The following is a 17,216-nucleotide window of genomic DNA, read 5'->3' on the forward strand; positions in this document are numbered from 1 at the left end:
TTTAATAAAGAAGTAAGAGCAAGTGACATTTTTTACTTCACTAATCTATTAAGTTAGAAAACCAAGGCACGAATCTCCTGATTTAAAAAAAAAAAATTACACAAGGAACTCCTATAGAAGAATCTGTGGAGTTCCTGAACTCAAAAAAATGTTATGTTCAAGTTAAGGAATATTGTATGAACAAAAATGTGGAGAATATCAATTTATGATTGTTAATAGAATTATGATAAGATACATATATATGTGTACATATATTCATATACATGTATATGAGTTATACATTTTAAAGTATTTACTCACACTTCTCCCACCTCCACTTCCACTTTCAGATATTATTTTGATTTAGATACTGAACCCAGCTCGCTTCTATGTGAAATGAAGGAGGGTGTCAGAGGTTATGACTTCAAATGTCCATCATTCTGTTTTTTATGTTCCTTTTCCCTGCTTTGGCTTTTGGCAGCAGAAGTCTCTCTGAATAGAAGATCAATTAATCACGATAATAATTTTTAAGTACTTAAAAATTCAAGTAAGACTTGTAAACAACTCTGTAGAAACTCCTCAAGGGGAAAAACATTTCTTCACCGAGTGGGGATCCTGAGGCTGTGCAGCCTAAGAGGCATTTTACTCTCTTGCCCAATAATTTCTAAATTTCTTGTTCACCACTTAGCAGTAACACAGAGAATTTTTTTAAAAGTGGAGATGAAAATTTTGTGAGTAAATATTGTACTTTCTGTTTAATATATTTCCATTAATTCAAACACTGTCTAGTAGGGTAACAAAGAATAAAAGCAATATCAGAGTAAAGTTATATGGAATGTTAAGTGTAGGCACAAAACTTTGGAAGTTTCAGTAAAGCTCTTACTGTATTTTTATTCGATACTTGAAATTCTTCAGTAAAGCACCCCTTCTAGAACAAATAAGTAATAAAATTCTTAAATATACTCACTCATGTATATAATCTAAACTATTTTGTACATTTTTAAAAAATCAGGTAATAATTTTAATGCACATATTTAGTAGCTAAAACACAGATAAAATAAATATTTGAAAGAAAATAAAATTCCAGGTTGTACCAAAAATAAAAGTTAATATTTACATTTATATTTTAGACAAAAATGTCCCTGCTAGTTATAGTCTCCCTTTTTGAAGTCTTAGAGGAACTGCCTACAGTACTTTTGGGGATCATTTCTATAGTTAGGTTCTGAAGGGTCACTACACATAACTCTACATGATAAGCTGACTCCTGACAGAACTGAGGCTTCTTTCATCTTTCAGGAACTGTTGGGATCTTTAAACCAGGTAAACCTGTGGTATCCTTGGTCACCATCTCTGGTCATCTCTGCTATCAGTTCTCCCAACTAGGCCAACATCCCATGGTTCCCTTTTTTTCCCAGCATTTTCCACTGCAGCTCGTGGAATTCCCATTCTGTGATTAACAAACAATCTTACATCTTTAACTGATCCACTAAACATCCTCCCTTTGCTTTACATGAGCCTGGTTCACTACTAAGGATGTTGCTTCCCTTATAAACTCAAGTGAAGGCCCATATACCTCAAGGTCAGGAGGTGGAATAACACCCTCCACAATCCCTTCCATTGCTTCCATGTAGATGCAAAGTTTTCTTCTTTTAGGCCTCATGCTATCTGGAATGTCTTCCAGACATTCTAGTCACTAATTCTCAGTAGTGGAAAGTTTGGTATCTGGTTCCCATGTCCTTTGTACTCATTTCACTCCCAAAACATAACGATCCACAAGAACCTATTTAACATGTGCCCTTTCAATTCCTGGTAAGACATTATAGTGAGGGAAATAACAGGTAGTTACAATGGCAGACATCACACAGAATTAGAATATCATAAACAGCAAGTCCTCACTCAATGTCAATAGGTTATTCATCTTTAAGCCAAATGACATATAATGATACCAATTTTACCATAAGCTAATTGATATAACAAGAGTTAAGTTCCTACAGTACATCATCAATGTTATATCAAAATGATGTTATTTGAGGACCTGCTATATGTTCTTCATATAAAAATCACAAGATTTCTCAAAAAATTCATAAATAATTGAAATTGATTTTCTTAATGATTCTGTCAACCTACTCTTTATAGCTTCTTTTTCTTGATAACTTTCCTTTTCCAAAATGGGGGTGGGGGTGGAGGCAGGGAAATATCTAACTTTTCTAAGACTGCTTCCTCTTCCTCTTCCTCCTCCTCCTCCTCCCCCTCCCCCTCCTTTTCCTCCTCCTCCTTTTTCTTCACTTTTATACTCTTTGTCTCTGCTTTTGATCAAATATCTCAACCTACTGATTCACCTTTCTCATATAAAAGTAAACTATTGTAAAAATATTTGAGTTATTTCTGGAGATCCCACACAGATCTGCCCAACTGAGTCTTCAATGGAGCCCATTAAAATATTCATCCTGAATGTGCACCTCATCAAAATCCACTGAGTTTTAGGCTTGCCTTCACTCAGCTCCTCTGGTGAGTTTCAGCGAATGGCAGTGAGCTGTTTGGCTCCCTCTCCTGAATTGGCTCTGCTCTGCTCAAAGCAAGTTGCATGGCTAAGCCTAGTGGGGAGGGTAAACCTGTAGACTACTCAAAGGTATGGATTCATAAAGATGTGATTCTTCAGGGGACATTACTCTAACAATTTTCCTACCTTTGAGTTCTCTATTAGCTTTATCAAATAATTACAGTGGCTAACAATCTGCCTGTTGAATTTATCACCTAGTCTTAGGCCTGTCTGGGAAGGATCATAGAGCCAAACCAATAAACACAAATAGTACTACAATACATCCCAAATGTAATAATCACCTTTCCTTTTATAACCAATACAGCAATATTATAAACTCCAATACACTGACTGATATGCCTTAATTGGACTCGAAGCCTTAATAATTAGCTCATATTTCTGGTTTCTCCCAGAACCTCGAAGGAACCCCACATGTATCAGTGATAGGAAGGACCCAGGGATTAATGATTTAAGCCACAGATCAATTTTTCTAAATAAAGCTATTCAACACCTATTATGTGATTTGTTTAATTCAATTCAAGGTGTTTGTCCTCCATAATCAGGCTGGGTATATTCAGAGAGCAGTTGATAATAACTGGTAGCTATAAATAAACGTGTGTGTCCTCTCCATGGATACCAGAAGCAGATCATTGTGCTTCCAAACATGATCTGCAGTTTGGGTCTGGTCACCAGGTCCTTTAACTTCACCCAAAAACTAGGTTTTACCAGTCTCCATGAGGATTTCCACTGATCTAGTAGTTCTAGAACTAAAACAGAAGGTCTTTAACCTATCCCTGCATGTGACTCAAACAGCAAATGACACAGCTCAAGCTTATAGGACATACAGATCAATAAAAATTTGTTGACTAGAACAATAATAAAACTGCCCTTGATCCTTTACTATACAGCTGTGGTACAGTCTGTGTGGTACCTATGCATTTTGTTGTCCCTAAATAAACACTTGACAAAAAGTGGAATAATCAATAAATTTAAAAGCCCTCATAAAAATATGTTCAACATTATTAGCTACTAGGGAATTGCAAATTAATACCACGATGAGACATCACCACACACCTATCATATTAGCTAAAATGAAGAATATGGCAATACTGATGAAGATGCTGAGAAACTGAATCATTCATACATTTCTGGTAGGAATGTACAATGGCACAGCCACTCTGGAGAACAGTTTGGCAGCTTCCCTAAAAACTATACATGCAACTACCTTACCACCCAGAAATTTATCTGAGAAATGAATATTTACATTCATGCAAAAACCTGTACATGAATGTTTATAGCAGCTTTATTCACAACAACCAAAAACTAGAAACAACACAGATGTCCTCCAGTGGGCAAATGGTTAGTCAAACTGTGGTACCTTCCACCATGGACTATTACTCAATAACAAAAAAGGAGTTAATTCCCAGTACATGCAGCAACCTGGACGACTCTCCAGAGTTATGTATGCTAAGTGAAACAAACCAATCCTAGAAGGTTATATACTGTAGGATTCCATTAATATAACATCCTTGAAATTAGAAAATTGCAGAAATGAAAAACAGGTTAGTGATTACCAAGGGTTAAAAGGGGTGGGGGTCAGGGAGAAGTAGGTATAGCTATAAAGGGGTAGCATCAGATACCCTTGCAGGAATGAAAATATTCTGTATCTTGGTTGTGATGTTGTACTACAGTTTTGGAAAATGTTACAATCAGAAGAGAAATACAAAAATCTTGCAATTTTATAGATTCTTTATATTCCAGCTCCGTTCCCTGTCCTTTATGTTGAACTTGTATGCATTACATTCACAAACATTATAAACCCCACAAGATAGTGTTATAGTTTTTGTTTCGAGTCATATGTTTTAAAGAATTAGGAAGAAAAGAATAGCCTCTCCTCTGATATCTCTATTTTGCAAAGTCTATCAGGTTATTTTTTATTTCAGATATTGAATTTTATCTGATATTTTATTTCAGTTCTAGAATTTGTATTTGGTTCTTTTTATTTGTATTTTCTGTTTTCCTTCTTATGCTTATAAAAAAGAATTAAAAGTAATTTCTGATCAGTGAAATGCTCTATTAGAATTATGGGATGGTAGATGTTATCTTTCACTTAAAAATTTGCCCTCACAAAAATAAATCTGAAGTGTTTGCACATAAAATGTCCTAGCTCCTTCAACAAAATGTGACTAATGAATATTGTCACATTTTTTTGATGCCTAAATTGCCATGTAATAGAAGGAATTTTAGTCATTTCCAAGGTCCTCTTCCCCAAATTTCTCTGAGGATCCTCAGTTGCTTCCTTTTTTAAAAATTAAATTTATTGGAGTGATACAGGTTCACTCATGTGAACCTATGATCATGTAGGCTTCAAGTGTACATCACTACAATAACTGATCTGTATACTGCATTGCATGCCCACACCCACAGTCAAATCATCTTCCATCACCATGTTTATGGCTGTGCCACTGTCAATTCCTTTCCCCTGTCCCTCTTCCCTCTGGTAACCACCATATTGTTGTCTGTGCCAATGAGTTTCAGTTTTATATCCCATATATGAGGGAAATCATTTTGTTCTTAGCTTTTTCTGACTTATTTCTTTTAGTATAATATTTTCAAGGTCCATCCATGTTGTCACAAATGGTAATATTTCATCTTTTCTGTTGGCTGAGAAGTATTCCACCCACAGTATATATGTATTACATCTTCTTTATCCAGTCCTCTATCAAAGGACACTTTGGTTGTCTCCGTGTTTTGGCCATCGTGAATAATGCTGTAATAAACATAAGGATGCATATATCTTGCAAATACGAGGGGGAACCCCCAAAGCCCAGAATTTATTTATAAAATATTGTGTATTTATTCTTACATGTTTAAACTTCAGTCACCCTCAAAGCACTCTCCATTTCATGCAATACACCTAATTGAAATGTTTTTCCACTACTCAAAACAGTTTTTGAACTCATCAATTTTGATGCTTTTTAGTGCTTCTATTGTTTTTTGTTTCACTCCTTCCGCATCGGCAAAACATTTTCCTTGAGGACTTTTTTAATACAGAACAAAAAAAAGTTCCTCCAGGTGAGATCAGGTGAATAGGGAGTGGGGGGGCTCGTGCTGTTTTTGGTCAAAAACTGCTGAACACTCAGCATGATGTGGTAGGTGCGCTCACAAATCACCCATCATGAAATGGGCAAATGTGTTGAAAGAATCTTCAAAAAACATTTACTGAAAGTGAACACAGCCTCTCACAACAATGCCAGCTGGTACATTGATACAGATGAGTTCCTACAACACTCACCTAGCTGGGGAAGCCTGAGCTATAAGGGGCCCGCCCTCCAGAGGATAGTTCCAGTTTTGGGGGAACCCCTCTTGTAAATGTTTTCGAGTTTTTCAGGCAGATACCCAGAAGAGGAATTCCTGGGTCATATGGTAACACAATTATTAATTTTTTGAGGAATTGTTATATAGTTTTCTATAGTGGCTGCACCCCCACCAGTCTTCACTCCCACCAGCAGTGAATAAAGGTTCCTTTTTCTTCACAACCTCTCTAACTTGTTATTTACTCAGTTGCTTACTCTTACACAGCAGTCAATTTATTGTTTTTCTTCTTCCTCTCACGCCTCTTGTTAACATATTGAAAAACTATCGGACTTCCCACCACATTCTTACTGTGAATTTTCAAACACATAGATCATTCAGAAGACTACAACAATAAGTACCAATATACCTTTCACAAGGATTAAACAAGTTCAAATATTAGTTTGATTTAAGAAGTGCTGAAACTGTTTTGACATTTTGCCATGTTGGCTTTACCTGTGTATGTGTGTGTGTATATACACACATTTACACGTATATATACATTTACTGTCAATTTGTAAGTTGCAGCCATCATGTCATTTCACTCCAAAATGTTAAACGTCACCATGCATACTGTAAAAATAAGATATCAGAGGTACATACACTTTACCTCCTTGCACAACCAAAATAAGGACAACAAATTTAAAAACAAAAAATGACCACAACTGCCAGAAAATCAAACTGTATTGAAGTCCAACAACGAAGGAATTAAAGAAGAAACATTCATCCAGACTGGTAGGAGGGGAGGAGATGGGCAGCTGGAATAGAGAGGACTCGCGGCCAGGTGGCGGCTAGCCACTGGCTGTCCTACATATGCATGTGGATAAACCAGGAGGAACAACTGGGGAGTGAGACAAACTGTGTAACCCAGGATTCTAGCACAGGAAAACCTGTGGGGGCTGCTGCAGCAGGAGAAATTCCCAGCATCACAGGTGAGTTCATTGGAGAGACCCACAGGGTCCTGCAGAGTACACAAACCCACCCACCCAGGAATCAGCACCAGGAGGGCCCAATTTACTTGTGAGTAGCTGGGGAAGAAACTGAACAACAGCCCAGAGCCCAGCAAGCAGCATTGTTCCCTCTTGGACACCTCCCCCACATACAGCATCACAACACAGCAAAATGGGTTGCCCCACCCTGGCAAATACCTAAGGCTCCTCCCCTTACTATGTAACAGGTACACTGAGGAAAACAAAATGTGGCTCAAATGAAAGAACAGATCAAAGTTCCAAAAATAGAACAAAGGGAGGAAGAGATAGCCAGCCTATCAGATGCAGGGCTCCAAAGACTGGGAATCAGGATGCTCACAGAAATGGTTCAGTATGGTTGCAAAATAGAGGAAGAAGTGAAAGCTATGCAAAGTGAAATGAAGGAAAATGTACAGGGAACCAACAGTGATGGGGAGGAAACTGGGACTCAAATCAACGGTTTGGACCAGAAGGAAGAAATAAACATCCAACCAGAACAGAATGAAGAAACAAGAATTCAAAACATGAGGAGAGGCTTAGGAACCTCTGGGACAGCTTTAAATGTTCCAACATCTGAATCATGGAGGGTGCCAGAGGAGAAGAGGATGAGCAAGAAATTGAACACTTCTTTGAAAAATAATGCAGGAGAACTTCCCCAATCTGCCAAAGGAAATAGACTATCAGGAAGTCCAGGAAGCTCAGAGAGTCCCAAAGAAGTTGAACCCAAGGAAGCACACACCAAGGCACATCATAGTTAGAGTACCCAAGATCAACAACAAGGAGAGAATCTTAAAAGCAGCAAGAGAAAAGGAGACAGTTACCTACAAAGGAGTGCCCATAAGACTGTCAGCTGATTTCTCAAAACCTGCAGGCAAGAAAAGGCTGGAGAGAAGTACTCAAAGTCATGAAAGGCAAAGACCTACATCTAAGATTATCTATCCAGCAAAGCTATCATTCATTTAGAATGGAAGGATAGATAAGTGCTTCCCAGATAAGGTCAAGTTCAAGGAGTTCATCATCACCAAGCCCTTATTATATGAAATGTTAAAGGTACTTACCTAAGGAAAAAAAGATGATCAAAAATACAAACAGTAAAATGACACCAAACTCACAACTATCAACAACTGAACCTAAAAACTGCAAAAACAAAAACACACTAAGCAAACAGCTAGAACAAGAACAGAATCAGATATGGAGATCACATGGAGGGTTACCAGCAGGGAGGGGAGGGGAGGGAATGGGGGGAAAGGTACAGGGAATAAGAAGCATAAGTGGTAGGTACAAAACAGACAGGGGGAGGTTAAGAATAGTATGAGAAATGGAGAAGCCAAAGAATGTATATGTACGACCCATGGACATGAACTAAGGTGGGGGAATGCTGGTGGGAGGGGAGGTGCAGGGTGGAGGGGAATAAAGGAGAGGAAAAATATGGGACAACTGTAATAGCCAAATCAATAAAATATATTTAAAAATAATAAAATAAGGATATCCTTCTACATGACCACAATATTACTCTCACACTAGAAAATTAACAATTTTAGAATTTTATCTAACATTCAGTATATATTTAAAATTTCCCAATTTTCAGAAGAATGTCTTTTGTAACTTTTTCAAATGTGTACTCAATTAAAGTTGTTGTATCTCTTTTAATGTAGAATAGTTGCTCCATTTTTGTTTTTTTCAATGACCTTAGTTTTTTGAAGAAGCAAAGCTGGTATTTGTCACATTATGTATTTACCTTATTATGTCATCATGGCATTATTTAACTTTTTCCCTATCCCCTAAAAGTTAGGTCTAAACTCAGGTAGGTTAGACTTGGGTTAAACATTTTTGATGAGAGTAATTCATTGGTTGTGCACAACATATTGTACCACCTTAGGTATTAAGTTGTCCAAGCTCTTGGTTAAAATGGTAACCACCACATCTTTCTATTGTACAGGTATGTTTTCCATTTTGTAATAATCTGTGGGTTCTTACTATGGCACCATGCAAAGTTCCTATTCTCTGAGCACATTTTACCTAATGTTTTTAGTACCATTGCTAACTTATGACTGAATCATTATTCACTATAAAATGTTGCAAAAATGCTTAGTTTGTAATTCTATTATTCCTTCTACATTTATGAACTGCCATTCTTCTATTTAGAAATAAAAAGCTTCCTTTTTCCTTCCCATACTCTCTCTCTCTCTTTTTTGAAGATCACCAAGGATTCATGGGTTTTTCTTTATTCAAAATTTGTAATGGGGGGAGTGGGGAACACTTCTAGGAAAGAGAAAGCAAGAGAGAAGGAATCACAAAATCTGTGTGCAAACTCTGCCCCAAACTTTGGGTGAATCCTAAACGACACTGCATGGGGCAGATAGCAAGCAGCCCAGCAAAGGAGAAAAGAATTGAAATTTATGCTGCCAACTAAGAGATAGGGTTTGTGGTTTTGAGTCTTGTTTTAAAACATTTCAGGAAACATAATAAAACTTACTTAATCTTTCAGGTTGTCTCACTGACCTTCCATAGAATAAATGTTCAAAAACATTATGCTGTTACAAACCAAATCTTTTTTTTAATAGCCAGAGGGAGATATTGTTTCTTGAGCACATGAGTTTGAAACCAGATAATAAAGGCAAGGAATTCATCAGGTATAGATAAACCTGAACAATAAACACCAACTGGATAATGTGATGCCAAATAAAAAATGATTTTGATACATACCTGAATTATTTCATAAAGGTGTATCTGAACACTCCCTAACATGAGATTATACTTGTTTTCATTGTCACATTGCATTAGATCCAAGTAAATATTATTTCGCACATCATCTTGACGTCTGGGAACCTTGATTCAAATACATATAAAAAAGCATTAAATTTTCAGTATGAAGTTCATATATAAGTTCTGAATAAATACAAGATCTGTCCAGAAAAAGTCTAGCCATTGTTACTATAATGAGGACGGTTTGCGTGACATCAACATAACCTGGCAGCCAAGGAGAGTGGACTGGAATGAGCATGCATAAACAATGATGACTTCGCTGTACTAGTAGGGGCAGAAGACGCTGTTGAGTGAGCATGTGTACTGTGTGGCCATTGCTTTCAAAATGATTGAGTGAGCAGAGCAATAAATCTGCATCAAGTTTTCTGTTAAGCTTGAACATTCTCCACGGAAACTATTAGGACAATTCAGAAGGCCACAGCTATGGGCACCTGGTGATTGGCATCATGACAACGTGCCCTCTCGTGCATCACATCTCTTGCAGATTTTGGTGAAACATCAAATCACCCAGGTGACTCAGCCTCTCTACAGCCCAGATTTGGTGGTCTGTGACTTCTGGCTTTTCCCAAAACTAAAATCACCTTTGAAAGAGAAGAGATTTCAAACTATTGATGAGATTCAGGAAAATATGAGGGGACAGCTGATGGCAATTGGGAAAACTGTATGAGGTCCCAGGGTGCCTACTTTTAAGGGGTCGGATGCATCATTGTCCTGTGTACAATGTTTCTTGTATCTTGCATCTTCTTCAATAAATGTCTCCATTTTCCAAAGTACAAGGCTGGATACTTTCTGGACAGGCCTTGTACATCCATAAACTATATTATATTATGTGCATATCTAATGATTAGTTTTCATGTTATTAGCCTTGTAATTTCCCAATCTCAGAGTCACATATACCCTAATGCCAACAAAAATCAGGATTTTGTTTATGTCTAATGTTAATTACAGTCTTTTTGAAACGCCCATGCTTACATTCTCTCTTTAAACTCTACACAGAAGTTTGGCTTCAACACTCTACTGAAAATGTAATATAAAAGGTAATCCAATATCCAATCCAAATAATCTAGGTAATCCAAACACCCAATACCAAAAGACACCCAACTCCCATTTGTCTTTTTTCTTTAACTTTTTGATAAAATGTACACCATTGTCTCAACTTGGAACTTTGAAATCTGCAATACAATATCATATTCATGTCACCTTTAAAATTCATACACTCTTCCCCTGACTGGTGTGGCTCAGTGGGTTGGACATCATCCCACAAACTGAAAGGTCGCCAGTTCAATTTCCAATCAGAGCACATGCCTGGGTTGCTGGCCAGGTCCCCAGTTGTGGGCGTGCAAGAGGTAACCTTTTCTCTCCCTTTGTCCCTCCCTTTCTCTCTCTCTCCCTCCCTTCCCCTCTCTCTAAAAATAAATTAATTTTTTTAAAAAAATCCATTTACTCTTGCTTCTTAGAAAGAAATCTCATGCCTCCCCACCCCAAAATTCTAAATGTATTTTTTAAAAGTTTAAGTGAGATATAATTGACATGTAACATTGCATTACTTTTAGGTGTATAACATAATGATTTGATATTTGTATATATTGCAAAGAGTATTACAGTAAGTTTACTTAACATCCATCACCACACAGTTATAATTTTTTCTTGGTTGAGAACTTTTAAGATCTACTCTCTTAGCAACTTTCAAATATACAATACAGTATTATTAACTATGTCACCATACCGCACATTAGATATCCAAAACATATTTATTGGGTTGACCAAAACGTTCATCTGTAAGATGGTTCTAGTAGCTCTTAGTTTCTTTAACTTCATCCCAAACCATTTTTGTTAGATTGTATTGTGGCAGCTGTCATATTAGCGTGCATTTTAAAAAAAACATCAAAATTGGTGAATTTTTGTGTAGCCATTTTAATATTGAAGATGGAAGAAGATAAGCAACATTTTTGGCATATTATGCTTTATTATTTCAAGAAAGGTAAAAATGCAACTGAAATGCAAACCCAGATTTGTTCAGTATATGGAGAAGGTGCTGTAACTGATAGAACATGTCGAAAGTGGTTTCCAAAGTTTAGTGCTGGAGATTCCTAGTTGGACAATGCTCCACAGTTGGGTGGGACAGCTGAAGTTGATAGCGATCAAATCGAGACATTAATTGAGAACAATCAACATTATACTATGCGAGAGATAACCAACATACTCAAAACATCCAAATCAATAAACTTATTGGTGAAAATGAAAAATGTGTCTTTTATTTTATGGAAAAAACTAAACAGAGTTTTTGGCCAACCCAATATCTTATAACTGGAAGTTTGTACCTTTTCCCCACTTTCACCCATTTCACCTACCCCCAAAACTCCACCTGTGGCAACCACCCATCTGTTCTCTGTATATAGGAGTGAAGTTTGGGGATTTTTTTTTTAAGATTCCACTTTTATGTGAGATCATCAGTATATGCCTTTCTCTAACTTATTTCACTTAGCATAATGTACTCAAAGTCCATCCATATTGTTGCAGAGGGCAGGAGTTCCTTCTTTTTATGACTGAATAATATTTCATTTAAAAAATTATTTAAATGTATTCATCTGTGGATGGCACTTATCTTTTGTTTTTTTCCCCCATGTATTGGCTGTTGTAAATAATGCTGCAATGAACGTGGCGGTGTAGATATCTTTTCCAGACAATAACTTTGTTTTCCTCAAATAAAAACCCATAAGTAGAGTTACTGAATCCTATGGTAATTCTATTTTTAATTTTTTTGAGGAACCTCCATACTGTTTTCCATAGTGGTTGTACCAATTAACATTCTTGCCAATAATACACAAGAGTTCCCTTTTCTCCACATCCTTGCCAATGCTTGCTATTTTTTGTTTTTTAGATCATAACCATTTGAACAGCTGTGAGGTGATATCTATGGGTTTGATTTACATTTCCCTGATCATTACTGATGATGAGCACCTTTTCATGTACATGTTGGCCATTTGGATGTCTTCTCTGGAAAAATGTCTATTTAGATCCTCTGTCCATTTTTCAATATATTTTATTGATTTTGCTATTACAGTTGTCCCATATTTTTCCTCTCCTTTATTCCCCTCCACCCTGCACCTCCCCTCCCACCAGCATTCCCCCACCTTAGTTCATGTCCATGGGTCGTACATATACATTCTTTGGCTTCTCCATTTCCCACATTATTCTTAACCTCCCCCTGTCTATTTTGTACCTACCACTTATGCTTCTTATTCCCTGTACCTTTCCCCCCATTCCCTCCCCTCCCCTCCCTGCTGATAACCCTCCATGTGATCTCCATATCTGTTTCTGTTCTTGTTCTAGCTGTTTGCTTAGTGTGTTTTTGTTTTTGCAGTTTTTAGGTTCAGTTGTTGATAGTTGTGAGTTTGATGTCATTTTACTGTTTGTATTTTTGATCATCTTTTTTTCCTTAGGTAAGTACCTTTAACATTTCATATAATAAGGGCTTGGTGATGATGAACTCCTTGAACTTGACCTTATCTGGGAAGCACTTTATCTATCCTTCCATTCTAAATGAATGATAGCTTTACTGGATAGATAATCTTGGATGTAGGTCTTTGCCTTTCATGACTTTGAGTACTTCTCTCCAGCCTTTTCTTGCCTGCAGGTTTTGAGAAATCAGCTGACAGTCTTATGGGCACTCCTTTGTAGGTAACTGTCTCCTTTTCTCTTGCTGCTTTTAAGATTCTCTCCTTGTTGTTGATCTTGGGTACTCTAACTATGATGTGCCTTGGTGTGTGCTTCCTTGGGTTCAACTTCTTTGGGACTCTCTGAGCTTCCTGGACTTCCTGATAGTCTATTTCCTTTGGCAGATTGGGGAAGTTCTCCTGCATTATTTTTCAAAGAAGTGTTCAATTTCTTGCTCATCCTCTTCTCCTCTGGCACCCTCCATGATTCAGATGTTGGAACATTTAAAGCTGTCCCAGAGGTTCCTAAGCCTCTCCTCATGTTTTGAATTCTTGTTTCTTCATTCTGTTCTGGTTGGATGTTTATTTCTTCCTTCTGGTCCAAACCGTTGATTTGAGTCCCAGTTTCCTCCCCATCACTGTTGGTTCCCTGTACATTTTCCTTCATTTCACTTTGCATAGCTTTCACTTCTTCCTCTATTTTGCAACCATACTGAACCATTTCTGTGAGCATCCTGATTCCCAGTCTTTGGAGCCCTGCATCTGATAGGCTGGCTATCTCTTCCTCCCTTTGTTCTATTTTTGGAACTTTGATCTGTTCTTTCATTTGAGCCACATTTTTTTTTCCTCAGTGTACCTGTTACATAGTAAGGGGCGGAGCCTTAGGTATTTGCCAGGGTGGGGCAACCCATTTTGCTGTGTTGTGATGCTATATGTGGGGGAGGGGTCCAAGAGGGAACAATGTTGCTTGCTGGGCTCTGGGATGGCTTTTAGTCACTTCCCCCACCACCCATAAGCAAATTGGGCCCTCCTGGTGCTGATTCCTGGGTGGGTCGGTTTGTTACATTCTAGGACCCTGTGGGTCTCTCCAATGAACTCTCCTGTGACGCTGGGAGTTTTTCCTGCTGCCTCAACCACCACAGGTTTTATCACTCAGAGATTTTGAAGCTTTATTTCCCTGAACTGGACCCTTTAACTTGACCTGGTCAAGGGTCATTGGGTAGCATGGTGTGTCTTGCTCCCTAGTTGTTCCTCCCGGTTTATTCACATGCAAATGTGGGACTGCCCAGTCTACCAGCCATCCCTCTCCTGCTGCAGTCCTCAAGATGCCACCTTGCTGCATTTCCTCTCTGCCCCAGCTGCCCCTCGCTGCCCCTCCTACCAGTTTGAATGAATATTTCTTCTTTAACTCCTTGGTTGTCAGACTTCCATACAGTTTGATTTTCTGGCAGTTCTGGTCATATTTTGTTTTTAAATTTGTTGTTGTTCTTCTTTTGGTTGTGTGAGGATGCAAAGTGTATCTACTATGCCTCCATCTTGGCCAGAAGTTTCTGCCCATTTTTTAACTGGATTTTTAAAATTAAATTGCATGAGTTCTTTATTATTTATATACATTTGGATATTAATGTCATATCAGATATATGATTTGCAAATATTTTCTCCCATCTGGTAGGCTGTGCTTTCATTTTGTTGATGCTAATGAAGGTACATATATTGGGGGATTGTTATAAGGACTGAAGAGATTAATCCATGCAAAAATAATTAGAGAGATTTTATATGAGAAAAAAGGAGAGAGGGAGGGGGGAAATGAGAAAAAAGAAATAGTGTACTATGAACTAACTGTCTGTGTCCTCTCAGTATTTGTGTGTTGAATCCTAAATCCCCAATGTGATGGTATTTGTAGGTAGGGTGTTTGGGAGGCAATTAATCCATGAGGGTAGAACCCTCACGAATTGGATTAGTGCCCTTATAAGAAGTGACACAAAAAAAGATGATCTCTCTTTGCTCTCTGCCAATAGGAAGATGGCCATCAGCAAACTAGGAAGCAGGCTCTCACCAGACATTGGATGTTCCAGCACCTTCATCTTGCTTCCCCTTCTCCAGAACGGTGAGAAATAAATGTTTGTTGATTAAGCCCCCGGCCTACAGTAATTTGTTATAGCAGCCCATACTGACTAAGCCGAATGGAGATGGTAGATGAGAAAGGAAGAGCAAGACAGAGAAAAATGCATGTGTGATAAACCAGAGACAGTAAGATCTCAGGGAAAAAGACCAGTAAGAGTGTGCTTTTTACAGTAAGGTCTTCATTTTTTCAAAAAAAAATTAATTAAAAATACATAAATAGAATACTATAAAATATCAAGTAAAAAGGTACTGCTTTTGTTTCCTATCCCCCCCAAAGATACAATTAATTAGCACATTTGAAACAAATTTATTCTTATATTTAGAAGAGAACATTAACATTACCTGTACAGAAAAATACTTAACTTCATCAAACTTAATTATAGTTTTCCTTTTATCATTGCTAAATAGTGTGTTTTGGGGTAGCAAGCTATACATTTTTGTACATTTCACAACATTGTTTATAAAGATGCGAATGCACAAATTATTATAATGCTGCAAATTGACTGAGAAAACGTAGGCATTTAGGAAGCAAATTTTGTTGTAATTGAACAATAGCACATTATAAAATCAATCCATTAAATAATGCAGGCCAAAACCTAAGAATCAACCAAATAAATAAAGAAGTAATTGTAGAACATGTAAAATAATAAAAAAGTTCATTAAAGTAGTATTTTTGTCCATCAATTCAGTTAGCTACAATATAAGTAGAAAAAGGTTGTTCTTCCTTAGACCAATTCTCGTATTTTTATCCTCACATTTCCATTATAAATCTTTTGCAATGTTTCTATATTTTAAGGTGAATAAACATTTACAATATAAGTTGAAATTTTTTTTAAGTATAATTATATAGAACTTTAAAAATATATCATCTGAAAATAACTTATTTTTAATTTTAAGACAACAAAATTTAAAGCATCGTTCTGCTCTAATTTACTTCACTATGTACTTTACTTATTGGCCTGCATTTTTACCTGTCATAGCACTCTATGCATTAAAACAATTTTGTTTTCATGATTTAACTAATTATTCAAAAATCTCTTTATATAGAATTCTGTTCACTAACTCATTTATATAAAAAAGAAACACCAAGTCTTCAAATTGAGACTGGGTTAATGCCACGATAAATCTAATAATTGGTATTAAGCTTATTTAAAGGTCCTGAAACAAATAAATCCTTTAAATAATGTTTAAGAGAAGCACAGTTGTTATTATTTATAAATAAATTAGTACTATATATTCCAAGAAGGTACATATTTTTCCCTTAACTTATATGGTGACTGAGGTGGGTGACAGAGGACTGAAAATCTTTTATCACTCTCCACATCATAGAGTGTAGTTTATTTTCCTCTGCTCTTGAATCTCACCTGGACCTGTGACTACCCGAACACACAATGGACATGACCGGGGCTGAGACTAGGATAGGTTCAGAGAGCCACTAGCCAGGGTGCAAAATTTAAGGGGACACCAAAAACTTCAGTAATGAAAATAAATAATATTTTAATGTAATACACTTTTTTAAATCAAAATGAATATAGAAAAGATAATAAAAGACAAGATCCTGGGACTACATGGAAAGAGAGAAAGGCCCACCCGTTTCTGTATCCCAGCTGAGTCCAGTCTTCTGGGCAGTCTTATTAAAGCACCAGACACAAAAATGAGCCATTTTAGATATCCCAGCTTTTCTGAACCTTAGCTGTCATAATGAAGCAGAAGTGCTACCTAGTGAATGCACAGATAGTGATTAATAATGAAATAGTTAATGTTTGAAGCCATTAAGTCTTAAAAGAGTGTCTTGTAATGTAGTAACATGTAACTGAAATGGTGATACACGATCATAGCATAGTTCTTGAGTTTTAAAAAAAGGATACTCTGAGGTGCAAAATGTCTGCAGCTCTTTAGATGAATAGCCAGACAGCCAACCTGCAACAATCAAAATAAAAACACAGTGAATGAATTTTTTGAGTTAACTTTTCTTCCATTTTACTCTACACCAAACTACATATTTTTTTAAAAGCTCCACTTTGTTAGTCTTTGTCATTAGAAATATTG

General features: G+C 36.9%; 1 protein-coding gene across 1 annotated transcript in view; it reads right to left on the reverse strand.

Moving 5' to 3' along the window:
• The window catches only part of C2CD6 (C2 calcium dependent domain containing 6), a 78,572-nt gene that overhangs the window by 49,451 nt on the left and 11,905 nt on the right, over positions 1-17,216 (reverse strand). Inside the window, exons 3-6 of the mRNA XM_045198128.2 lie at positions 17,036-17,087; positions 15,510-15,670; positions 9,547-9,669; positions 863-907 (exon numbers count right to left, since the gene is read on the reverse strand). Coding sequence (XP_045054063.2) covers positions 863-907; positions 9,547-9,669; positions 15,510-15,670; positions 17,036-17,087 — 381 coding nt within the window. The remainder of the gene's footprint in view (positions 1-862; positions 908-9,546; positions 9,670-15,509; positions 15,671-17,035; positions 17,088-17,216) is intronic.

This window comes from Desmodus rotundus, chromosome 2, assembly GCF_022682495.2.
Source record: "Desmodus rotundus isolate HL8 chromosome 2, HLdesRot8A.1, whole genome shotgun sequence".
In the NCBI taxonomy this organism is placed as follows: domain Eukaryota; kingdom Metazoa; phylum Chordata; class Mammalia; order Chiroptera; family Phyllostomidae; genus Desmodus; species Desmodus rotundus.